At 37.0% G+C, this 27,019-nt stretch overlaps 1 protein-coding gene and 1 long non-coding RNA gene across 2 annotated transcripts; both read right to left on the reverse strand.

The window, feature by feature from the left end:
* Nucleotides 1-1,834: 1,834 nt before the first annotated feature.
* On the reverse strand, nt 1,835-6,040 carry LOC119261827. Its single transcript, XR_005129220.1, has 2 exons — nt 3,504-6,040; nt 1,835-2,200 (listed from the first exon to the last, which is right to left on the reverse strand). It is a non-coding gene; the product is annotated as an uncharacterized LOC119261827 (long non-coding RNA).
* Nucleotides 6,041-6,118: 78 nt separating this feature from the next.
* On the reverse strand, nt 6,119-25,194 carry vps33a (VPS33A core subunit of CORVET and HOPS complexes). The gene is made up of 13 exons (XM_017716336.2): nt 25,059-25,194; nt 23,419-23,484; nt 22,610-22,737; nt 22,207-22,393; nt 19,528-19,644; nt 17,932-18,106; nt 14,475-14,668; nt 13,515-13,641; nt 13,260-13,327; nt 11,605-11,742; nt 11,253-11,390; nt 10,749-10,917; nt 6,119-6,475 (listed from the first exon to the last, which is right to left on the reverse strand). The coding sequence occupies exons 1-13, from the start codon at nt 25,158-25,160 to the stop codon at nt 6,282-6,284; spliced, it is 1,803 nt and encodes a 600-aa protein (XP_017571825.1). The 5' UTR covers nt 25,161-25,194; the 3' UTR covers nt 6,119-6,281.
* Nucleotides 25,195-27,019: the final 1,825 nt, after the last annotated feature.

The following is a 27,019-nucleotide window of genomic DNA, read 5'->3' on the forward strand; positions in this document are numbered from 1 at the left end:
AGAGCTGTCCCATTTAACTGTGCTGTTTAGAGGTCGTCTGATTATCGGCCTGACTCATAATCAGAGTCGATAGTCAGCATATTCCAGATTACCTGAATCGGCACATACCTAATGCCACAGCAATCAACAAAACACTTCTGTAGTCGGGCCCAACGTCCCACCTACAGCATCCCTGGATTGCAGTAAACATTATAATGTGCAGGACAGTGGCTTCTTGAACCAGGGTTGGATAACACCAGTGTAAAACTGGCTGGCCTTGGACTTGATACCTGCCTGAATGCATAATGCTATCTGTGAAGTTTGGTGGGGGAGGAATAATGATAGTCATAGTGAAGGTAAGTCTTAATGCTGCAGCATGCAATGACATAGAAGGCTGCTTCAGTTAATTTCTCAATTACAGAGGATAAAGTTTTTCAACCAGTGTGTATCACCAGTTCTACATCTGTCAGGACTCACTAAGCACCAATAACCATTATGCCAAAAGCAATGGTGATATAGCAGCTGTTTTAATAAATATCGACAAACTGGTATTGATTGGTTGGTTGTTCTTAATTTAAATTATGTGTATGTGTTAATGTGTCAATTTGTGTCAGGAAATGGGGTTATTGTTGGGGGGGGGGGTGAGTTTGGTGGTCTGTATGTGCCCTTTCTGCCAGTGTGTTCAATAAAGAGCACTTCTTGCAGAGGGTCATGGCTATTCCAGTAATTTTTTTTATCTGCCTGTGCTACAGAATTAAAGCAGGCACACAAAACATTGCAGGTGTCTTGATAAAACCACCACTTACATCAAACTCTTAATTCAGATTTGTCTCAAAAAGACAGGAAATAGCCCAGTGATGCAATAAAAATTCTTCAAAAGATTAATAATATTGTAAATAATAACATTTTGCAGTACACTGCCTTGAGACAACATTGTGCAACAATGGAAACCAAAGTTGCACAGCATTTTATAGGCAACTGGATTATTAAAAATCTGAATATTTAACACAATCAGTCAATTCATGCTACCATAAACAAATGTTCATACACTACAAACAAAAATGTTTATACACTAAAAACTTTAGGAGTAATATTTCTATTTCTTGAACGCTAAACAACCAATTAAAACCACAAAAAATGTATAACTAAAACATACGAATCAAGTAATTTTCAAATAATGGGAGTCGCCATCATAAGTACTTTTGTCATTTTCTAGACAAGTAATGATATTAATGAATCTTATTGACTGGAAGGGGCTTCTTGTCTCTAATGTTATAACATTATACATGTTATAAACTAGATTTCCAAAAGAAGCAAAAACGCAAAATAATTCTACATAACAAACAATCAAAATGAAAAACTAAAAAACTGCCACGTTCTCTGATACACCTCATAAGTGCCACCTCAGTTGCTTCTAGCTAAATCCTTTCCACTGTCACACAATGTTGCCCGAAGGCAACAAACATATTCCAACAGTTTCTCATTACATAATTATTTGTGATACTGTATATTAAAAATGAACTGATAGTTGCAAATCATGTTGTTGGATGGATGAAAAATGATGATACATTTTTAAGGGAGTTCATCTTCCCTCCGTTATTAACCCTTTCATTAAGTATGCATTATGTCACTGTTAAAGGGTTTACCACAATATATATGTAGGCCTGTATGCACTGTATATCTATCTATCTATCTATCTATCTATCTATCTATCTATCTATCTGTGCATATGTTTCTCTACATTATATAAATGATATATTCTTCTGCTCATATGTGTTATGAGGCAATGTAATCAAAATCATGCAAAAGAATATGCTTGGCTTTGTATCCGAAGTGTAATGGAAAATACTGGTACAACAGTCAGCTGGCCAATTTATTTCATATGTTCACAAAAAATAATAAATTACAAAAATATACTTAAAAAGCAGCACGCAAACAATGTCCAAACAAAGTCATATTGCACTGGACAAACCTAAGTAGCTGGCAAAGCAACCGTCTGGAAGATGGTGTCTTAGTTTATTTAGCAACAATGAAGTATGTAGTCCATCCAGCGAGGATCAAGGCACCGAATAACACTGTATAGGTGAACAGAACAAATCTCAGCAGTTCTCTGAAAGTCCGGAGAAAGCGAAGCGTCAGTGGCTCTGTTTCAAAATGCACCTCCATCTTCAAACTCGTCAAGCTTTCAAGCTTCTTCAAAGAGGCAGGGGCGTTTCCAGACCTGCTGACATAAAGATTTGCTTATTTGTAACTTTGTTGACATTTCTTTTCACATTAAAATGTGGATCATGTATCAGAGCTGCACTGGTGATAAACCATGCCAGATAAGTCATCACCCGAATAATTAGTGATCGGTTATTTACTTGAATTTGTTTGAATTTGTAACTTGAAGTTATTTCAAGTTACTTGAAAACCATCCAGTTACATTAAAGAAATACTCAGCCACTTCCCATCTGCAGTATCTTTAGCATACAGTTCATTCAAAGGAAAAGAACAGAAACGCCGTTGACTCTGATTCAGCATCTGGCCATTGTCTTCTATTATAAATGTGTTCCAAGTTTTCTGTTTTGCTTTCTAAGAACAGCAAAACGGGTCCAGTTTATTTTTCATTGCCCACAACAACCATAAGCTACAGAGTGTAAAGACAGAGATCAGGTTGAAAAAATGTTCCTTTAATATACATCACTACTGTTTTTCACCTTTTTCACCTAATAAACCACAATGTTTGTTTCTCCTTATATTGTGGGAAAAAAGTCTGGTTCCATTGACTTACATTAAAGGTAATGTAGCTTTTTTTCTTTGTTTCATTCAGACAGCAGTGATTATATATATATATATATATATATATATATATATATATATATATATATATATATATATATAATGTATAATAGTGTAATATAGTGAGAAAAGTACACAGTTCTGCACATTTTAATAAACTTATTTATTCATATATTATATCATATATATCACTGCTGTCAGGAAAAAAAAATTCAATCTCCAAAATAATAACTTTACAGGAGAAGGAAAAAACATACTCTACTTTTAATGTAAGTCAATGGAACCAGATGGGCTATTACTTTTGGGCCATTCATTATGAAATTTACATAAAATGTAAAGGACAACGGACACTTTCTAATTACGACAACAACTGAAAAATCTTTCTACATCATTTGAACAAAGCAGCTGATGAACAGATCAATTGAAGTGGTGCAAATGACTTGAATGAAATCGTGTCACATTAACCTACATTAAAAGTGAGTAGTCATTTACATTACACTTTTCCACCGTTTATATATACATATATTTTTTCCAAAAGCAAAGATCAAAACTAAACCTGTTTTACAAAATGGTCTAAGCTGCCCATTTGGTTTTTAAGCAACATAAATGTTCTACTTAAAAGTTCTCAAAGTGGAAAAAACCTTCCTGGAAGTAATCCTGCCAGTTATCCTGCCGCACAGTGTACATTTCCCTTGATTGTAATGTGATCTGTTTACTGTCTAAACATGAAGCGGTTTACTCACCTGGATCTGAGTGTATTCTCTGCAGAGAGCCCAGGCAGAAAAAGTGCTGCTGTGCTTCTGGTTTTACTGAAAGCTGCCTTTGATGAAGGAGAAGAAGGTGGTGCTCAGTCAGTGCTCATGCTGTAGGAGTGGCCAAAATAAGGCAATTAAATTGATTACAAGAGGCAGAAACCCTTGGGTCCCCCTAATGGCTCAAACGCAGCATCCAGCACCTGCTCCACAGGCCAGTCTCAGCACATCCTCCCCAAGCTGTCCAACAACAACACTGATCACACATTTACATTCTGTTATGGGGAATAAACACCCCGCCCCCAATAACTTGATTTAAACATTAGAAATCAAGCTAATGGGTATTTTTAAGGAATTGTATTCAAGAATTAATTAAATACATGAAACAAAATACTGCAGTTAACTATTGTTACTTGTTGGCAAGTTATCTGTCTCAAGATTTGATCACTTTTCACAAGGAATTCAGGATATTAAACTTAACGCATCTGCAACTGTGATGAATATAAACTATTGCAGGAATATTCTAAGACTTTTAACTGCTTTTTCCACTGGTTATAAGGCCTAGACAAATAAGGCACACAGTTTTACACAAAAAACGACCGCCTTCTTTTTCCCTGTATCAACTTTCTTTCTGACTATAATGTATCTGGTCTTTCTTATTAGGCTATTAAGCAGTGTGGACCTCTTGCTGCAAGCTAGCTTCGCTGCCTTTTCTTCCCCACACCCTGCTGCTTCCTGCACCATGCTGCTGGAGCTGAAGGCACGGATGAGCTATCGATCAGCGCTGAGATCAGTCTCCAACTCTAGCACAGTAAGGCTTGTCCGGAAGAGATAGCAAATGGCCCCCTAATTCGATCATCGTCCTCCGCTGTCAAATCATGCTCCATTCCAGGCCTGAGCTCCAGACAGAAGCCCATTATCGGCTGAACGGGAGGCCTGTTATAGGACTAATTGCCACTGTAGGGAAAAGAGCGCTGACGTTTTGCTTAACAGGAGTTATTACAGGAGTACTGTACTGTAGTATTTACCTATTTTATGAGCTATTGCTTACAGAAATAAGATTTTTTTTATTTCTTTATTCTCGTCGGTGTTGTGTGGTCCTATGTAAAACAGTTATGACAGATTTTTACATGATACATTTTCCATCCTTTATCTATCTGAATTAAAACAGACTGTTTTTGTTGGTGCCCTGAAGGCTGATATACTTTTGTCTCCACAGGGCGGACAGGAGTTAAATCACCCTCTACAAAGAACACAGTTAAATATGCCATTTTCCTGACAATTTTGTTCACATTTCTTGTACCATATTCGGGAAAAAATGTGCCATAACTTTTACGCAGGCCACATTTTACCAACACCCCCCCCCCACAATATGATCAAGTCAGTAAATAAACAGTAATTGTGTATTAAATTGCTCAGAACTGTGTTCACTGAAAAGGATGCGTTAAGTCCTTTTCAACTTCCACGACCTGTAGATGTATGGAAGGCCGCAAATAAGAAAATCCGAAACAGCACAATGTTTAATTGTTAAATGCTGTAATTGCTGTAAATGCAGCCACTACTATGATGAATTCAAAAAGGGGCTGTAGCTTAGCTTCTATACATGCACTTATGGTTAGAAAGTGAACAGCGAGTTTTAAAATGTTTTGAAACAGTTTACACAAAGTATCAAAGGCTTTTGGTGTTCTCTTGAGCAGCATGTCATTACTTCTTTTTTTATTTACAAAGCCAGTAAGCACATGTTACCATCATGCATGGTCATTCTGTACAGCAACGTCATCTTACAGCTTGTGCACGTTGTATGGGACTAAACCCACAGACAAATCTACTAACTGCCTGCAAATTTCACATTCGCGTCCAGGTTCTGGATTATTTTAATGTGTAACTGTAGATTCTTCATGTTCACTTGAGCACAAGAGCTTATTTGGAACGGCTGAGTTGAGGCCACTAGTGTAGGAGTAATCGGTAACACTTTACTGCAGGGCTTGTAAGTCTACATGACATCTACATAATGTCACTGTCAGAATAAAACTTTGTATGTCTGAAACTTTTCTGGGGAAGGAAAAGCAAACTTGACTTTGAATGGAAGTTAATGGAACTGGATTTTTATTCCAAGTTATTCTGGGCCATATCTGTTAGTCCACTCATCAGACATCACTTTTCAGAAAATGTAAAGGTCAGATAATATTTTTACATTCTGTAAAAAAACAATCCAAAAAAACCCCCCAAAAAACAAAAAGAGATACAAGATTTTATTCTGACAGTAACAATTTTATATAAGCATTTAAAAAGGCTTCTTCCAAAAAGCCTCTCAAGGCTTATGTAATTCTGTAGCCTTTTCCATCAGGCTGTGTTTGACAGCAGAATGATGAAATACTGATGAATGCACATCATTGGCTAGTTACCTGTGGGGATTTTCACAAAGTGGCTGATGTTAGTGCAGTTATTTATTTATTTATTTTTACAGCTAATGGGTATTAAGAAGCTTTCAAAAGAGGTGACACTGGGAATTGCCAGTGACTGACATACATATATATATATATATATATATATATATATATATATATATATATATATAAAAAAAAAAAAAAAAAAAAAAACTCAAAAAGAAAACAAAACACAACTTCAAAAGACACAAACATTAACCTGTACAGAATCAAAGCCACTTCAGTATGTGCAGAGAGACCCTAATGTGTTGCCCCTCAATGTCAAAGTAGATGGCTATTAAAACCAGGACATAGCATTAATAACCCAGTTAAAGGAGCAGATTTAGGATATTTGAGCTTCTGGTCGGTCCATAAGAGATTTGATCCAGCTGGTGCCATTGATGAGTTTGGTGGTGGCGATGACGTACTCCGTCCCTCCATCCTCCATCTGAGATAGGAAGCGAAGAGCAGCAATTTCTGCGTAAGTAACTCCACCGAGGAAGAACACCAGTGTGGTCCTGTTTTCACCCTGTTGACCTGTGAAATAAAAGAATAGAAACTGACATTGGTGAGAAACAGTGCCCTCATAAAAGCACATATGACATGGTCATGTTTAAGGCTATTATCCCAACACTTGCTACCAAAATAATTCTAGCGTAAAATGAAAAACACATTAAATCCACAAGATTATTGATATCCTTAATATCATTTTTACAAATTTATTTACAATTAAATTTTATTTACTAAAGCACTCATTTTCCACCTGGTCTAATTTGATCAGGGATGGAGTCTGACCACAAGGGTTTGAGGTGGTTCAAATACTTGGGACAATCCATTACAGATGGAAACAACAGATGAAGAAGTAACCCTTGAAGGACTACAAATGACTAAATACAAGAGGAAATATCTGTTCTCAGAATCCTCAAGTTTTATTTTGTTTTCTTGTTGCCAGTCAAATGGATTTTAAACAGTGAGTAATAGTGTTTGAGTTTCCGTTTTGTAGCTCAGTTTGGAAAAGCAATCATGATTCAAATGGTACACAAAAAGAGCAAACTGTTACAAATGTAGACACAGGAGGATACTGCACATTAATAAAGCTTATTTAATCTTCAGTAAATAATAAATTAATTCCAGCATTGCTCAATGTGCACTTTTTTTAAAATCTAATTTTACATGTAATCTTTTTTTACATCTAGAGCGATTTACAATTTGATCATGTTACACAGGCAGGTGAACGTAGTGTTAGGAGTCTTGCCAAAGGATTCTTATTGGTATAGTGTAGGGGGTTTACCCAGGCAGGCATTGATCCCCAGTCTACAGCACAGAAGGCAGAGCTGTTACCCACTACACTATACCAATCACTGGGTGTTAGTGCGGGGGGCTTCCAAAGGCTCTTGTGCACAGGGGCCTCAGAACACCATGATCCATCCCTGAATTGCATTCATTTTTATTTTGTGATACTTCTTTTAACACTGCAGAACACCTTAAATAAACCAAATGAACTGCCCAATACACTTCTATATGTTTCTGTGAAGATATGGTTGAAGGGTGGTGTGGATGTGACTGTAAGAAAAGAAAATCAGCACCTATCCAAGTGGTTAATCACACACAGTTTGCTGTGCTGCTTTCAATTATCACTTTCCTGTGAACAGAACATGGCAAGTATGAACATGCAATAAGAGCATTACTAATGTCCCAGAACTGAATTGCCTACTGAACTTCTCATGCCTTTAAAACTATAGCTTACCCTTTATTAACCTGCTCTGTCCATAGAAAAGCATTGTTTTGTTATGAAACATGTTCTCTGCTGCATGCTACATAACATAAAACTTTATTTTTTTTAGGCTACTGGGAAACACGTAACAGTCTCCAGTATACTGGACATTTTGGACTTAAGTGCATGAAATGCGAGAACTTTTGAAACATGAAAGTATTTTTCTACCATTTTTCTGAACCTCGGGAACCACCCGGATGTCTGCAGGAAAGGCAGTCATTTTCATGATAATTTTCATGCCATAAGAATAAACAGAGAGATTTTTAACACAAGTATAGACAATGTTTTTACATAAAATAAACAAACATTTAAACAATTGAGGTCTTTGAAGAAAAAAAGAAAAGTCAAAAAGCCTAATTGCAATGTCAACCATACTGGATAATAAAATCCACTGAATTCACTTAAAAAAAAACAAAAAAAAAAACATTAGATTTAATTTTTAACAAATCAAAACAATGACTGGATTGCATAATGCAGAAATCTGTTAAGCTAATCAAAGCATAATTTATTGCCGTCCATATATCCAGTTTTATTGGATAATAAACCTTCAAAATTTCTGCATGTACAAACAAATATTTACTATTTCCTTTTTTGTTTCATTTGCTCATGGTGGCAGTGAGCGTCTGCCTTACCAGCCATGTTTATGACAAGATTTATATATAAACAAAAAAACAACACTATTAAAAGACCTGTATACACTTGCCATTATACGGGACGTGGATTATACATGTCCCCTATATGGACATTGTAATAGTATTTAAAAAGATGAGTGTAATAGCGTTTGTGATTTTAAACATGATTGGATGTGTGTGTGTGTGTGTGTGTGTGTGTGTGTGTGTGTGTGTGTGTGTGTGTGTGTGTGTGTGTGTGTGTGTGTGTGTGTGTGTGTGTGTGTGTGTGTGTATTTAAACACATTTCCCTGTTCTTAATACAAGACCAAGAGCTGATGTATCTGCTGACTGGCTTCTATTATAAGTGTGTTTCGAGTCAGTGGGTGTTCTGTTCTTTTCCAGGTTCAGGTAAATAATTGGCTTTGGTAATCGACTGTAAACTACAGATGCAGCAGACAGAAAAGAGCTGGAGCACTCTTTTAATCTGAAGAAACCTAACCTGTACCTAAATTTACACATTTACATGAAGCACAACTTAATTCATGTGACAGTAATCAGTGACTCATGAGCCAATGGTTACACTCATAGGTGGAGTCTGAGGTCGAAAAGTGAGTGCTCTTTATAGTGTTCAAATTATGATGACTGAAAAGAATAAAAATGTGAAATGAAACAGCTTAATATACATGTAAAACAGGGACATCCACTTTTGTTCCTGTTATTTGCTATTTTTATTCTTATTACTGGTATCATAAATGAAATCGATAATAGCTTTGGTTAGATAACAGCAAATCAGGCTATTTTTCCAGGTTCCAGGTTGTTTTAAAGTTTACCATCAAATCTACATGCATCTCTACCACACAAGTTTGATTGTACAGATACTTCAAAGCTGAAATTAATAAACAAAAAAAAGTCTGCAAAATTTGGGTATATATTTCATTATCAGATTTGACTATGTAACTTTGATGAATAAGAGCCAATCTATTTGCAAAGTACATGAGATTTCCTGCCATATTTAAATCCAGTTGGTTCTGGACAAAAAGTCTTGATGGGTCATTTGATATATTGAGTAACTGGACTACTATTGATTCAATGTTATGTAGCCTGTTTTTAGCTCTAAACAAATGGCTGCTTAAGTGGGATGGATTTTCTACACTTTCTACACTTTCTACACATATAACCTTAAGAAAACTTGGCAAAACCCTACTCATTTAAAACAGTCACAACAATGCAATAAACCATTGGTTATAATTTGAATAATCAGGAGGTTGGTTTAAACAAATAAGTCAAAGTGATGCACATAGAGGATCAAACAAAAAGTGGAAGACAAAGGCTTCTCCTATCTACAGCTTGCACATGTGAGCCTTTGTGTTCCATCTGACCGCTGCCTGGACAATAAATCACGACAAAATACCCTCTGACAAAAAACCTTACACATGTGAAGCAGAACAGTTTCATTCAGCATGTATCCAGAGTGACAGAAGCAGTTATTAATCCTCCCTGGTGTTGTCACTTATTTTTTTGGTGGCATATTTAACATTTAGCCAATCTACTTGTTCAGAAGTGTGGTGCTTGTCCCATAGTGCCGATGTAAACATCAGTCTGAGGAAATTTCAATCAAGGCTATGTGAGTTAATTTGGGAAAATTGCACAGTCTATCTTGAACAGGGCTAAAATACAGCTTTTAAAGGCAGATTTTTATTGATAGCTCTCTTAATAAAAGTTATTTCCAGACACTGCCATGCTTTGAATTTGACAATCACTAAGGTCCAGGAATATTAGTAATATGATTAACATTAGCACTGGAGAATGCCTTCAGCAGACTCTGCTTGAAAGGTCTCACAGGAGAACTACGGATAAATCAACAAGTACCAAACTAACAAAAGCAAAGTGAAAATCTACACTTCCCCTTAAAACAAGGACCGACGTAGCAGTAACATCCAACCACTAAAAACTGCCGTTCACATGATTTTATGTTTAGATTTTAAAGAAGCAGACTAGTTGAGGGTGAATTTAGTGTCAATTTACAGCAAATTATCATGATTAACTGCATATACTAAAGCGAATAATCATGAGTATTATTTTCATTGACAGCGGTACTGAAAATGCACTGATGTATTCATTTGAAGGTAGTAATTCAACTTCATATATTTTAGAATGTAAAAATTACTCATAACAGATTAGTACTTCAGTATTAATTTTTTAGCCAAAATAAAAATGATTCTTTTTGTGTTTGGTGCATTGTTTTTATTGTCTTTATTCTACTGATGGTACAGAATCATACTAAAACAATCAAATCACACTGAATTAAATAAATTTACGGATGAAAATAATTGTTCATGCTGACTTTACATATTAACAATATATTTTTAAAAAATAAATGCAACACCACCTTACTAAGTAGCTATTTTTGAAGGTTATGACTTACGTTTCTTATGAAGGCCAGTTGGAAGTTGCTGCCTCTCCTCAAAGTGTGGGCCAGGCAACATTTTCAGCACCTCTTCAATGCTACGCCAGCCTGGCCGGGCCAGCAGCTGGGTCAGCCGTACACTGAGTGGAGCATATCCACTGTACACATAAGAGATGTCATTGGGGTTCTGAAAAAGAAAGCATGCAGTATAAGCACACTGTATAATAGAGGCAGTGAGTCAAAAATAGAGGCAATGAGTCAAATATATTGGCTGAAATTCTTCTTCATGTATGAGTTTGACCCTAAGGGTTATACCACTATGCCACAAATACACAGATAACACAAGGTACAAACACCTGGATATAAAACATGTAATGGCCAACTGGCATGAAAAGGTCAGCACGCCAGCAGAAAAAACACTGAAATGTTTCTTTTTGAAAAATAAGGGGCGACCCAGAATACGCAAGTAAAACAAAAACAAACAAACAAAAAAAACACTTCTCTCTTTAGTGCCTGACTAACCTGTTCATTCGCATCCTCCATCCACAGCTTGAGGGTTTTCCTAATAGTGGGGTAGTTGTTCCTTGTGGTGGTCTGCGGTTTGAGTAAACCCACCTTCTCTAGGTTGTTCAGGGTCAGGATGTGCTCATACCCATACGTCTACACCACCAAAACACACAAAAGGTATATATATTGAGTCAAGATATCAATTCAATCTCAATAAACATATGTAACATCTACAATTTCAGCCCATGCATTTACAGCAAAGAATATTATGGTTTCAAAACCAGTACTTTAGAGGCTTCAGTCAATACAGAACGGAACTGTAAGCTGTCAGTTTACAGTATAATGCTAAACAAAAATGCAGCTGCACCTGCAGGATCTCTCGTTTGTAATGGTCAAGGACTTTCTGTTTCAGGCCGTTGTTGCAGACGGACTGCATGCAGACCAGCCGCAGGATCTTGATAAGAGGGTCCTTCCGTGATATACAGTCCTCTATATATGTGTTAACCTGCACAAATTTAAGCAGATGCATAATTAGATGTCATCAATCATGCTCAGACTGAAATTACAGTTAACCTGTAGGTCTGTACTGTCATTGTCTTGTTCAAGGGCAGTTAGTCTACAGCTACACACCGGTCAGAAATTTGACATCATCTTGCCATCCTCTGAAATTTTTGATTTCCACTTTTACTTTGATTGTTAAATAAATGGTTTTCTGAAAATTCAAATGTATACAATTCCCTTAGCCCAAATATAGATGATCAGTCAAGACATGCTGTCTGCTGTAAGGCTTACATAATTAAAAAGTATTAAGATTTATATTTTGGGTAAGCGATATGGGAAAAATATAATATCACCATACTTAGACATTTTCATACTGCACAATAAATAGCGCACTGTTTTGTGCTGTTTTTGAATGGTTTCATCTAGTACTGCATAAGCAGTGAAAAATTTGAAAACGTATCAAAAGCTTGTGATGTATAGCCAATGTTTCATATATCCTTTTTCACAAAATATTAACTTATGTTGAAAAAACGACATCATATTATGACTTACTATGTTAGAATAACAATTTTCTCATAATACTGATTCTTAAAGTAGAACAACCAAGCCAAAAACTGACATAAGTATCTCATAATAATGACTTATTATCCTGAAATAATTACTTAAAATCTTGAAGCTTAATAATTGTTTAATAATAATATTTTTGATATACAGTTTTGACATACAGCTGTCAAAAACAAAAGGGAAAAAACAAACAAAAAACAATAATAAAGTACTTTTTTCCCAGCAGTATGTCAAAAACATACTGAAAAAGGGAAAATTTACTCAATTTCTAGAAACACAGACTTAATATCTCAAAATATTCACTTTTTTGAGATGGAGATATTTTGATCAAAATTAGATAAAATTACATACTTTATGAAGTTTTTCACTATAAGTAATTATAAGGCAATTTAATTAGGTTAATTTCATCTTCAAATGTGTTTAATTGTCCTTCATCTTTTTTAAACAGATTTTGTTCCACATGGATCCTCATACCCACCCAGATATATGCAATATCTTTTTTCTTTGTCCCTAGAATTTTCAAAAAAGGTCAGAGCTTCTTCGGATTGGAATAATGTTTCTTTTTCTGTTTCAGGACATTTTTATTTCCTCATCTTAATAAAACTTGTGTACGCTTTTAATTTGGGTACTCTCAATCTTCAATTGATTTGTAGAATAATGTAAACTGCTTCAATATTGATATAAATGATTTTTAATCAGAGTTATTTTTTCTTGTGAGCTGAGCATTTAGACGTCGGTGGGAGTGGGTAAGAGCGGCTTGTATTTGTAATGTATGTTTTATAATGTTTTTGTTTGTATGCATTTCACATTTTTCTATTTGTGTTTATAGGACCCCCCTGAAAGGGAGATGCTTCATCTCTAAAGCGTATGCTTTCACTAAATCTTATTTACATTTCTACTGACAATCGGTTACTCAACTGTAAGCAGCGGGACATAAATTGACAAAGACCATAGTACCTTGTCTGTGTCCACTCCAGTCATGAATTCTTGCTCTACTGTCAAATTGTCAAAAAAGACTTCAGAAGCTGAAAGAAAAGTTTAGTAGAGATACATATTAACTGTGACTGCCAATTTTTCATATACATTTTTTTTAAACATAAGATTAAACCTAAGTGATGTCCCACATACTCACTCTGGATGAAAAAGGTAAAACCTGACAGAAATAGTTAAGAAAATGTGATAAAGATAGTAAGCTGAAGGAACTAAACTCACTGGTGATGTCCTTGATGAGCTCAGCAATAGATGTGTGATTGGCTAGTGAATTCCGAGCAGCCTGCATATGGGGCAGCTGGGATACAAACTGTTTAATCTCTCCAACGGTCTTAGCATTGTGCCGCTCCTAGAAGAAATACCCAACAAAGACTATTCTCTGAACATACGCAAAATTTCACAATGAAGGATTAATCAGAGTAAAAAAAAAAAAAAAAAAATCACTCAGAATTAAATCTGAATTAAATTCTGTGTCAGAGTTAAACAAAGAGAACATCAAATAAACCATCTTTTCTGTGTACTTTCATGGACCAAAACAGTATTTTTCACGTCTCTATTTATTCCTTAGAATTAAAACAGGCTGCTTATGTTACTGTGCCTTTAAGACAGATATGCAAATATTCTGTCTTTTGATTGTCAGCCCTGCATTGTGATTCATTCTTCAAGCAGTCTGGCCATTCCTTTTGGGATCTTTTGGCAGCATGTAATGATGCAGTTGCTTCCTGACAGCCAGGAACAGCACAGCGTTTAATTGTTTCTTTCACTCTAATAATTCTGCTACAGACTGTCTGCAATAAGTTAAACCGCATTAAGTTGACTGGATAGTTCTATAGAAAAATGGGCTGTTTTTGCCATGCATGGACTGTATGGACTTTGAAGTAAATGGTACATTTAAAAAAAAAAAAAAAAAAAAAAAAAAAAAAAAAAAAAAAAAAAAAACACACCAAACTCCAAATTCCAAAAAGCAGGGACACTCATGTCAATGCATTTTTCCATGATATGGGCCAATTAACCCCTTTTAGTAGCCATAAAATGCAATGCACAAAGAGGTCCTTGAAACACACAAAGACATTTTCCAGAACATTCTATTCTGGGTCCCTTATATATCCACACACACACACACACACACAAACGCAGAAAACATCCTGCACTGCTTTGTAACCTGAAAAGTTAGACACGAACCTCAAACGCGGCAGAGATGATCTTGGCCTTCTTACTGAGGGCTGCTCCAACAGCATTGAAGTTTTTGTCACGAATTTCAGCGTACAGCTCCTCAGCCGAGTTCAGTTGCAGTTTCTTCGGCTCAGTCGGCAGATCTTTACCTCCTTCTCCTGGCTTCTTCTGTGCAAATTTCTCAGGGGGCAGTTTCACATAACCTGTAGAAGTAAAGCAGTTCAGTTTGAGACACAATCAGAACACCAAATAGACAACTGTGCATGAATATCATCTGCACTACACTTCATCAACTACAGTCCTGGAGGGCTAGCCACAGTTTAGCAACACATTTACACCATTTTCCCCTTAACCCAAATGCTGTCAATCTGCCCAGAAATGCCTAGTGTCTCACTGCGTTTCTCTAGTTTTTCAATGGAACTAAGATGTTAATGTAACCAACAACTAATGGAAGCTTATACTTCACCAATAAGCACTGTTCAAACTGCCTAAAATCATGACACACCTCAGCAGTCATCTCAAACAGTGTCACTGCATGACATTTTCACCTATAAAAATGGCTAAAAGTAGATTTCAAGATAACTGATAGCACTTCTTTTAACTATACAATGTACTTTTGTCCAATTTTGTAAATAACAATGTGCATGCAATCGGCCAAATGATAAGTGGTGGGGTATAAGCTTCTATTATTAAGGTTCATTAGTCTCGTAACTTCAGCGCAAAACTTCCTTCAAAAACTGCTGTACCAAGTTTTCATGTCAGTATTGAAACACGAACCAAGTTTTAGTCCTCAGGCAGAGCCTTATTTTAGCCACACCCCTGCATTGTAGAGCATGATGTGAGACTGCATCCCACATGGCAGACATCCCAAGTCTCCCGGAAGCTCTGGGAGTCACCCGCATATTATACGATTATACATAGCGGCTCCCTGATGCCCACAAGCCAGATAAAATCTCCTGGAATCTAGAACGTGCGGCCAAGAGCGCACACAAACGCACACGTAGGCGACACAGACTTTTTTTTTCCCCGATCACGAAAAATCTTTTGGGAGACTTGGGATGTCTGTCATGGCCACATGGTGATCAGATTTATTTCATTAGTTTATAGCAAAGGTGTCTGTATAAAACATTAAGAACGGTCACTACCAAAATCACACCATCTAAAATGAAGTAGATGCTGTTGTGTTTCAAAAAAATGTTTTTTTTGTGTGTGTGCAGCTGTTCAAAGTTGTATTTGCTAGTCTTGTACTGGCTAGTATTTTTGAGAGATGAGTTAAAATGGTCAGTGCTATGATTGAATAATCCATTTTGTCATTAGTAAAGCAATTGTTTATCTTAATGAAATAAACATTAAACATAAACATGCGTCACTCAAAGCAAAAAGATTTTAGTCTCAAATCCAGGTCAGTCAAAAGTCTGAAATGTGTTTTGAACTCTTTGAACCAATTCCGTAGAACTACACTTATCTGTGAAACTAGTGGAAGTGGAAAAAAAGAATTCATGACAGTTTAAAAATCATTTACAAGAGCTAGAAAATGTCACTGTCCCAACTCTCCATTAGCCAGTGAGCGACACAGGGGAAAATGGCTTGAGGCAATGGAGAAAACACTCCTGACCACCCAAGTGACTGCTGTGGCTTTGCTTTAAAATAATTTTTCCATTTTTTCCCCATTTAAAGGCCTCTGTGCACCAAATTTAATAAACGTGGCTAATGTAACACAACCTCCTATTACAGTTGAGGTGCTAAATCTAAATTCATTACAAAGAACTCATGTTAAACATTTCATGTCAAGCAGACATAATTCATGTGTAAATAAGAACAAGACTGCTTTTGGTAAGTATCCTCAAAGGGGTTTGATTAGTTTATGATAAAGCATTTCATTATTCATTAAACAAATCATTGTCCCATTTGTTTTTTTTTTCCTAGGTCCTGGTTTTCTGGTCTAGTTTACTACTGCTGTATGTATTTTTTGTTTTGTTTTGATTTTGGTTGTCATGATTTTTCAGGTCTGTAGCTAAACTGCTGATTGTTTCTACATGTCATTTGGTTAAACTGGTTAAAATCATGTTATTTTTGGAGATCAGTGTCGCACATTTAGTGATTTGTCGAATGCTGCCCTGTTTTTCAACAGTCTGGTTGTGATGGGGTTCACCTAAATTTGTGATGTTTATCTCGACATTGATGTGCTTGATGCCAGTAATATTCGCTGTCTGGTATGCGCCATTCTCTCTACTACTTTGTCTACAATTTTAAAGACATGATGGTTATAAAACAGTATGCATTTAAATAAATCTGTCATTGATCACCCACACTTAAAGGGTATTTTTTGGAACTTCTGCATAATTGAAATAGTTCAGATGTAAAAGTCATTTCAAAGAGGCTTGATGTGGAATGGTGCATTCTAGAGAAACGTACCTGGTCACGATTGCTCACAGTGGTTGTGGTGGTAGGAACTATATGTCCAAGGCATTTAAGCTAAAAGCTTTGTCACAGAACGTTGTTACAAATATGTTGCCTGATGCTTGAACCACTGTTTTACAATAGTTTTGAGATACAGTTTAGGCTTAAAATATGTTTCTAAAATCCATTTGTGGTGGAGTGGTACATGCAAAGCAAAGCCTTCTCCAAAGAAAACTTTTTTTTTAATATTCATTATTTTACCATTATCAACATATAAAAACGCAGAAGACACGCATAGGCTCACTGGTTATTTTAAATAGTAAAGGAAATGGCTACATTTATGTTGTAGATATTGTGACCCCCGGTTCCATTCAAATTAGGTAAGTTTCTCATTTCACACCAAACTACTCTGAATCACTTTGCTTACACCTCAACAATGAAATTCTACAGAAATTTAGCTAAATCTGTATTCCCCATTCAGTTCAGCAGGCTGTTGATTAGCTACAAGAAAAAAAAGCTTAGGCGTCACGGAGCTTTTATGTGTATCATTAGAATAGAGGAAATTGCATAAAATGACGGTTGTGGAAACACCTGATGAGGAACATTTGTTTCATCAGCTACACTCTCACAAATAAATAAATAAAATAAATACATTTTTAAAAATTTTTTTAAAAATAAATACTAAACTGTCATGGGGTAGTACTCTCAAGGGTACATCAGTAAATCAGAACCTTTAAGTTAGGGAACATGATTGCGCTTTATCCTATTGCAATTATATGCTTTCAGTTGATTCCAGCCTTGGTATTTTATTATTCAGTTGGAGAACACTCGAAAGATACTGACAACGTTACACATATTTAAGGTTCAATGTTGGACCTTAAAACCACTGTTGCACATTTGTGGGTACATTACATTGTCTGTACCTTGATGACTGAAAAATGTACCTGCATAGAACCCTTTTTATGGTTGTACAGGACTAAAAGCAACGGGGTACTATCAATCAGCGGCATGTCATCTCATCTTAGTGATAGCCAAGATATCATTTTAAAAGTAAATGAAGTCACACCGTTAGTGATGCCATAGATTTCGTCAATGAGGCCCTCATAGGTGAGCTGTGTGGCCAATGGTGTAAGCAGGTCCACATTGCGGTCCAGCAGCAGTAGTGTGTCAAACACAGGGAGGATCTGATTCTGGCTGCCAGCAAATTCCCTCTTCATCCGCAACATCATGTTAGCCACATGCTAAGAAAAAAAAAAAAAAAAAAAAGAGAAAGAATTCCTATAAGTTGCACTGAAACTGACGAGTGAACAAGAATGATGAGGTCAAATGAGGAAGGGGATGGGAAATTAACAGAGTTAGAGTACAACATTACTTCAATGAAAATAGATTGTAGAATATAAAGCAAAAATAATACACACTCTCTACAGAGAACAAACATTTGCACATTTTAAGCATACTGTTCATTTGCTGAAATGCTTCCCCCAGTCCAATACGTCAAATCAGCTATGTTAAAGTAAATAGAAGCTTGCACTAAAATACATTTGTTGTCTGTAGCAGATATGTTAACTTATTTTCACTTGGGAAATCGCCAAAACGTGTTATTTGGCAAGGGGTTGTTCACGGTATAATGAAATTTGAAAATGCTGACGACCTGTCCAAACTTAGGGAATAAGGTTTTGGAACTGCCTTATCCATCCAGGTTTCACCAACAAAAATATTCTTCCGTCAACAAAAATTTAATTGACACTAGTGAGGAAAGAGAACTGCTAAAGCAGTAAAGTTACATACATTTAGAATACTCTGTGAGATTTATTCTTTTTTATTATGCATGCATGCAAATAGTCACCTTTTGAGACAGATCAGTTCTTGTTTGTGTCATAATTGTCATCGATAAAGTTTTCAGAGATGAACATCTGATTGAACATCTGATGATCTAAGCAAAACGTTGACTAACTTCTGTTTTACTTTCAGTGTGTTTAGCTAGCTAAACTGATGTCACAGAATATAGCACTAGCTACTGTAGCTTGGCTAAAGTTTCCCTAAAGGATTTGCAAATCTTCTTGTATATAGATAAGAAAGGGAGGCATGTGTATCTAATGTGTACAGAAAACATGAGATATAATATTCTTGGTGTATTCAGTTCAATTCAACTACACAACAGCACTTGCTTATCTTAATTGATCTCTTTGATTTAACAATATAATGTGCTTTTGGTAGGCTACATGGAAGGCTTTATTATAACAACCACAACCACAACAACCACAACCACAACATTTTATTTGATTAGTGCCTTTCAAGACATCCAAAGACACTGTACAATGAAAATAGGAGGTAATAGGAGACAATAGTCTTTAGAAGGTAAGAGACAATAGTCAGCACTACTATGGCTGCTCTGTAGTTCAGTAGCTGTTAAATGCTTGAGTATGTCCACCTACTGCTAGCTCTGTAGTTGCTATAGAGCCGGAGTTCATGGAAATGGAAAGCGCACAAAGGAAAGATGCTGGGGCAGTATGGGAATTGCAGCGTCTGTAGTGAATTCCCATGATAATAATGTTTGTCTTATGCAGCTCGGCTCAATATTCTAACAAAAAAAAACCCACTTCTAACAGGACAAAAAAAAAAAACAAGAGGATAAAACCAATGTGCCCCTGAGGCCACTCACCCGTGCACATTCTCCTTTACCAAATATCTGAGGTATCGTTCCATACAGAGCCTGCAGAGTCATCAGCCCTTTTGCGGTGTGATACAGGCTCGTCTGGTCATTCTCAAGATAACATTCCTGCATATAATGAAAAGAAGGCAGCAAAGGACAAACAAAGACAGCAGAAAGTCAATATAAAGCAAAAGCACATCCCTCTGTTCTTCCTATGTCTGAAAAGTACAAACCCAATTCTTAAAGTAGACACAGTGGATAAATTAAAAATAAAATAAAAAACATGTGATTTATGTTTAACCTATCTTGACCAAACAAAATCCATACAAAAGACAAGACGAAATGTTTTCCTTTATCAACTTCATCGTTTTTTGTGAACAATTCTTATAAAAGCAAAAACATCTTCGTAAACCAAATCATTCTGAAATCATAGCTTGCAACACATAACAAAAATGTAGTGACGGGGGCAAATTAAGACCAGGAATACTGTAAAATGTTCAAAAAACATTTTAAACAGTTGACACAATCGCGCTTGGGCATAACATCCTGGAAAGGCCTAGTACTTTGTGAGTAAGGATGAGTTGAGGCCAAAAACACAAGGAAAAAAAAAAAGTGCTGCTGATTTCTCTGGGTCCAAGCTCAAATGGACCCATGCACAGTAAACATGTATTGTAGTCTAATGAGTCAATCTTTCAGATTGTTTATGGAAATAAGGGACATTTTGTTCTCTGGGCCAAAGCGCCTATCAAAAAAAGCCTGCATGTTTGCGGGATTTCAAAAATGTGAAAACAAAGCAGATGAGAAGCTGAGCTTTTTGTAGTGAACATCAGTGTGTAGAAAATGGTGAAGCAAAAAATATCTGTGTTTTTTTTTTTACACAATCTACATCTCTGTCAGACCTTACGAGGTCATCTGCTCAACCGCCATCTGATTCAGGACCAGTAAACTAGTAAAAGACCCAAATGAAGATGTACTTGAACAATCTTCCATGTCAAGCACCTCATGCAAAAGTACACCCAAAAAAAAAAAAAAAAAAGGAAATTTCAGAACTTTCTGATTCAGGACTTTCCGTGGCTCAAGAAAGATAACAGCAGACTAAATAAAATTGCATGCATAATCACCAACACAGTGTCCTATGCATGTGAAAAAACAGTCATGAAAGAATTCAAAAAGTTTTAAATTAAATTCAACGCAGCCAACACGATACTACCCTTCACCAAATTCACCTTCCACCTCTAGTGGTGCCTGATTTTTTGTCTGGAGCCCTGATATGCTTCCATCCAGACAACATCTTTTTCAGTAAAGACCTTGCTTACTTAATGCCAAACCACATTCTGCCTGTATTACAAAAGCATGGATCCATAGTAAAAGAGTCTGGGTGCTAAATTGTCCTGACTGCCTGTCACCAACTGAAAATATTTGGGGCATGATGAAAAAAATTATGACAAAGGAGACCCTAAACCGTTGAGCAGATGAAATCCTACATCAAGGACAGGAAAACATTTCACTTTCAAAATGTGCACCAATTCTTCTCCTCAGTTCCCAAACGCTTGCAAATCGTTCTGAAGGAACAGGTGATGCAACACAAAAAGGTAAACATGCCCCATCCCAACTTTTTGAAACGTGTTGCTGGTATCAACTACAAAATGAGTATGTATTAAAAAAACTAATAAATAAAATTAATTCTCAGTTTCAACATTTATGTTGTCTTTGTACTATCGTCAGTTAAATATAGGGTTTAAATGATTTTCACATCAGTACATTCTGCTTCTAATTACATTTTGCATAGTGTCCCAACGATTTTGGATAAGGGGTTGTCTTTGTTCTCTTTACCATGGAAGGTATCTTCACAACACCAAAGCTTAAAGACATATATACGTGCCTGTCTTGCTTGTTCATCATCTGCCTTTCAAATCCTTAATAAACCACAGAGGAGATCATAATGTGGACAACTCTGATCTTTGTAGAACGAAACTGTTGCATTTGTAGAGCTTTCCAAGCTCGGTCATCCTTGTGCTGCTGACTGCTGATCTATGTCATCTTTCCTAAGTACTGGGTCCTCTGCTTTCAATGATTCACCCAGATACATAAAAGCTGTCTACCATTTCCTCATCTTGCTGAAAACATCACTAGCCCAATGGGAATTCTCCCAACTCTTGATTACCCTCTTTGGCATTGGTTGTTAGCCATAATTAGCCTCGTAGCACACTTCTGACACCGAACAGGTGTAGGCTTAAGACCTCATTTGTAATATGCAACCAAATTAGATTTCTATTACATTAGCCTCATAGAGTAAAACTAAAAAAGCAAATTAAAGACACCCAACATTTCTTTGCCATTCTTACTATGTTGTTGGTTGGGTAAGAGGAAAATGGAGTGAGTGAACAAATTTATTAATCAATTATTTATTAAAATGTATTAATAAATGATATTGTATTATTATTGTATCCTACCTTATTTTTCTACAATGTGTTGTTCTCATGCATCGTAGCCCTTGCTGCCAACAATAATACCATTTAAAATAATATGAAAAAACAGAGAGAAGAACTAGAGCTGGATTAAATGCAGGCCAAAATCTATTACTGAGAAACCCAATGTGAATTCTGAAGCCAACCGAAGCAAATAAATATAGAGTGAGAAGTCAAGTCTGGTTGGGTTGGGACAGATATCTGAAGCGCTATTTCATACCCTGAATGCACTCTCAGACTCCATGGACAGCAGGTCTCCATCGTAAGGAATGAGATCCAGAATGTATTCGTCAATGTTGGTAAAGGAGTTGAGCACGCCCTGCTCTTTCAGACGTTGCTCACACAGCAGACTGCGCCGAGGCACAAACAGTATGTGGAACTCCCGCGGTGGTTGCAACTTGTCCTCACTGCAAAGCAAATAGAGTAAAAGGAACAAGGGCTAAAGAAAGGACAGAAACTAGCCATACAGAACTTTATAAAGCTGAGTGAAAACAGATGATATAAGAAATTGGAAGATAATCATAGAAATTGTAACTGGTACCTAAATTATCTGCTGGAACACATCGGCCTGAATATTGATCAAGCTAGCACTAATGTAAAGAGACAGAAAGAGTTTCACTAACCTCATTACATTCTCTGCAATTATGTCCATCAACTCCAACCTCGGACGGACAAAGAAGATAATGTTTTTGACATCAGCAGGGGGCACTCGTCCCCCTTTAAGTGTGAACATCTTTTCCACCTCATGTTCCTTAAAAGAAAAATAACTACATTTAGCAAGTTATTAGTTATATAATACAGTGCTCAAAAATAAATAAGCCACGAGAGGCCATGTGTTACAGAGTAAGGGTGCTAAAACCAACTTACTCAAATGAGTAAGATCTACTGCTTTTGGGTTTGGGATTGGATAAAGATTCCCTATAAACTCAAGTACCCCTGCAAAACTCAGCAACATACAATACATTTCTGACAGCTTGTAAGAGGTGCATGGCTAGCCAAGATTTAGTCTTAAGGTGTGGGGTTTGGTGAGGGTCTCATTTGTAGAACATTTCAAGGTTTTGTTTTCAGTTGGTCAGTAAGCTTGATGAGAGTTCGACTTCAAAATTCAACAGTTTTCTTTCACAAATTCCACATACAGTGGTAGTAACAGAGAAATGTACCACTGTGTGTTTGTGAGTTTACACAAATCACTGTGGTTTCCTAATGAGTATACAGCAGGGATGCCCAATCTCACCTGCAAAGGGCTGATGCGGCTGCAGGTTTTCACTCCAAGCAAACTAGAGCACACCCAGCTCCACTTGCTTAATCAGTAGTTCAGTGGGTAATATGATAATATATATAAAATAGTGCAACATACCAGATAATCTAAATCTACTTATAAAGTAAAACTCTCATGCATTCAATGGATAGTGCATATCAATATTTTTCTCACCTTTAACAAGGAATACTGAGCTATTAACCCAAATGGTCCAGTGAGGTACTCGTCCCAGACAATAGCCTACAGACAGACAACAGACAGAAAACTGAAACAGTACATTTGCCTCAAACAACAGCAAAATATGTCTAAAGCTATAAGACAGGTAAGGCACTTCAGTCTGATCTTGAAACGGCCACAATTAAACGCCACAATTATATGATTTCAATCCAATTTTTGTCAAATTCAGCGAATATCTCCTAATGGTCAGCTAACTGGTGCTGTAAAAAAAATCCAATGTTGGTACACAGCCCTGGTTCTTTAAGTGTGAATTAATTCAAGATGAGCTGAAGAGCCATTTTATGACTTACTGCAGTAAATTACAAAATGGTCATAATATGTCATCAGAGATTAAGGAAATATGTTAAGGTAAAATACTGGCTTCTATGGCAACATTGCTACAGCCAGTATGCTCTCTCTGAAACTATGATTCTGGTGTCTGTTTGTGTTTGGCCTGTGATCCCACCCACTGCCCATTTCCCCAGTACTGCTGCCAGACATGAAAACACAGCATGCTGCAGCCATGGAAGCAAGCAAACTAACCTAAAAAGCCTCTGCATCCTTCTAAAAAGCCCATTGACCAGAAAAGTAGTAAAGTACGAGTAAATGTTGGCGATGTGCCTGAAAGATGGAGATGGCTTATAGCCCACAAGGACTTGTAGATGCCGAGTTGGCTAAGTTTCTCCTGAACAGATAAGCATTAAGCTTCAGCTAAGATTAGTAAGCCTTAATTAATCTGTCATAGCTAATAGTAAGGGTGGTCATTTTAAGTCATTTCAACATTTGAGTACTTGCATTCATACTGTGTGATCCACATAGAGCTTGACTTTCAAGGAAGACACGGCTGAACTTAGCTTCCTGTTTGCATTTTCTCATTCCACCTTAAATCGTAGCATTTAACCATTTCAGGTGGAATGGGAAAATGTAGGAACCTGAACACAGCCGAACAGCTGCACCATTTAACATGGAACAGGGAAATTCAAAGAAGCTGGTGAAAAAGAAGCTGACTTCAGCTTCATGGAGAGTTGAAAGGCATGAAAACAGATGAGGAGGTTGCTTCTGCTCGACAGGTGGGTTTCATTTACTTATTTCTGCTGTTTCACAGAAATGAGCACTGAACGAAAGGGTGGATTTGTTTTGCTGCTAAGGTCAAATATGAACAATCTTTCTCCAGAATCGTTTACTGCGCCTTTAAAGCCCTTCAGTCTTCACCAAGTACAAGTGGGTGACTCGGCTGATACTGTTGACCAGCCGTGCACGTAAAGGTAAGACGTAGCTGGTTAATCTGACCATGTTTTTAAAAAGCCACTGGTCAGGAAATTGGATGGTAAGTTAGCTAGTTTATAAGTGGAAACAGTACTGCAGTAAGACGTATTCAAACGCAGACATTCGTTTTACTTGACGACTCTATTTCACTATAAAATGATGACACAGTAGAACGACGTTTCTAATGTGTGATATAAGGCTAACAGTCCCATTAGTCGGAGCTAAAGCGCCACTATTCATGGCCTGTGGGAAGCTAGTTATTGTTAGCAAAGTATGAGTCCGATGAATGCACCGCTGTCAGTAACACCGTTACCCTAGAACATTCACTCTACCTTACTCCCAGCGCATTTATCCAGAAACTCTCGAAGCTCTTTCCTCGCAGCTTCTCTCAAAATGTTCAAATTGACTCTGCCGTAAGATAAGTGGGCAGCCATCTTTGTGATGGTAAAAAATCGGTGTCATGTGACGCTGCCAGAGTCACGTGGTTAGAAATGTTCTTTTCCCACCCGTATTCGGGAACGCCCCGCCTCCTGCGCTCTGATTGGCCACTGGAATAAACGCACATCAGGACGTCTAAAAACAACGTCGTAAAAAAGAACAGAAAAATAAATATATTTTTTGTTTCTTTTGAAAAATCCGCGTTTCTTGATTATTTTATTTAAACCAACAGTTTCAGGTTCAACAATTCACAAAATACAATAAAGATTAAATCTCAGATTAAATTTCACCTCCGCATTTAACGCATCCGTGAAGTGAAACACCACATACACTCTAGTGAGCACACACACACACACACACACACTAGGGGCAGTGAGCACACTTGCCCGGAGCGGTGGGCAGCCCAATCCGCAGCGCCCAGGGAGCAGTTGGGGGTTACAAGGCTGGTTCCCTGACCTCCAGCCCACGACTGCCCCCAAAGACACCCAACATATAACAGGGGTGCGTGATGCATCTTAAAAAAGATTACACTGATTAAAAGAGGAGCCCACACAACTCTTTTTGGTAAATGGCAATGCCAAAAATAAGCTTCCGGCGATACTGGCGAAGTACTGCAGGTCAAAATATTCTTTTCTTTGAACCTGAATTTCCGCAGGCGCCGCCTGATTGGCCAGCACTTCATTTTCACTCACAGTCCTACTAAAAATAACTTTAGTCAAGTGTAGCGTAGGGAAAGGCATACAGTTCAAAAGCTTTTTATAGGTTATTTCAAACTGTATTTTACTACAAAAGTTCAGTTTAGGACTTTTCAATTATTCATATTATTCATATTATATATTATAACTTTGTCATGGAACCTGTCAAACGTACATCAGCCAAGAAATCTCTGGAGGCCTAATATTTCTCCTTTAGTTCTGGAATTAAGCTATTTAGCACCACATTAGTGACCAGCAAACTGTATAGCTCGTTAATAAAATACTCTGACCAAAACGAAAAATGTAACCCTCGCTCCATCTGCTGTAAACATGCTTATTCACATCCTGCAGGAGGAAAATCCAGAGCGAGGCTTTCTAGTTTAAACACTAGGACACGCCCTTCTGACGTACCTTGAAGGTACAGTAGGGAATGGAGAGAACGGATTACTCGATTAAGATAAAAGCTACCGCTACCAAGGTAACTGGATATCCAGGCAACTTATCCGAGTTTGGCTCGTTTCACCGAAAAAGACAACATCACTTTCATCTGACAACCATTTTGTGCTGAATGAAGACAATCACTGTCCTTTTCAGTTGTGTTTAATGATGAGAAGAGGTACCAGTGGTCAAAACCTTGGTCCTGAAGATTCGCTTTCCTACAGATCCTGGTTCTAACTCCAACCTGCCACACCCTCATCTAATTAACTTGTTCAGAGGTCCATGATTGGCTGGGTAAGATGCATTGGTGGATAAAGGTGGATACAGCACGTTAGATCCAGGTTGGAACTAAACTCAGAATAGTGACCACCAAGTTACCCCAATACCTGAAGATCAATAGCTACGTTTACATGCAGCCTAATAATCCGACTAATAACTTAATCGGAACAGAATACGTCCATGTAAACATCTCGATCGGAAGTCTAGTCCGATTTAGGCCATTCGGAATACAATGTCTATGCGATTGAATGAGGCGGGTAAACCTCTAAATAATCCGTTAAATAGAAGAATAATAGCCATGTAAATGCATGAATCCGATTAGATCCTTAAGATGTAATCCTTCAGATCCAATTAGATCCTTCAGTGCCATGGCTCCCAAACTCTGGAATTCTCTTCCACAATCCCTCCAGGACTGCTCTTTTCTTTCTTCTTTTAAATCTGAC

Source organism: Pygocentrus nattereri, chromosome 20 (genome assembly GCF_015220715.1).
Source record: "Pygocentrus nattereri isolate fPygNat1 chromosome 20, fPygNat1.pri, whole genome shotgun sequence".
Classification (NCBI taxonomy): Eukaryota; Metazoa; Chordata; class Actinopteri; order Characiformes; family Serrasalmidae; genus Pygocentrus; species Pygocentrus nattereri.

What these genes read in the sequence shown, in the direction of transcription:
- vps33a (XM_017716336.2), bottom strand. Translation starts at nt 25,160, where the DNA reads ATGGCTGCCCACTTATCTTACGGCAGAGTCAATTTGAACATTTTGAGA. An exon ending in CTGGAGTGGACACAGACAAG is followed by an intron (nt 11,743 to 13,259) that starts GTACTATGGTCT and finishes AAATTTGTGCAG; the next exon opens with GTTAACACATATATAGAGGA. An exon ending in TGGAGGATGCGAATGAACAG is followed by an intron (nt 10,918 to 11,252) that starts GTTAGTCAGGCA and finishes TTTCTTTTTCAG; the next exon opens with AACCCCAATGACATCTCTTA.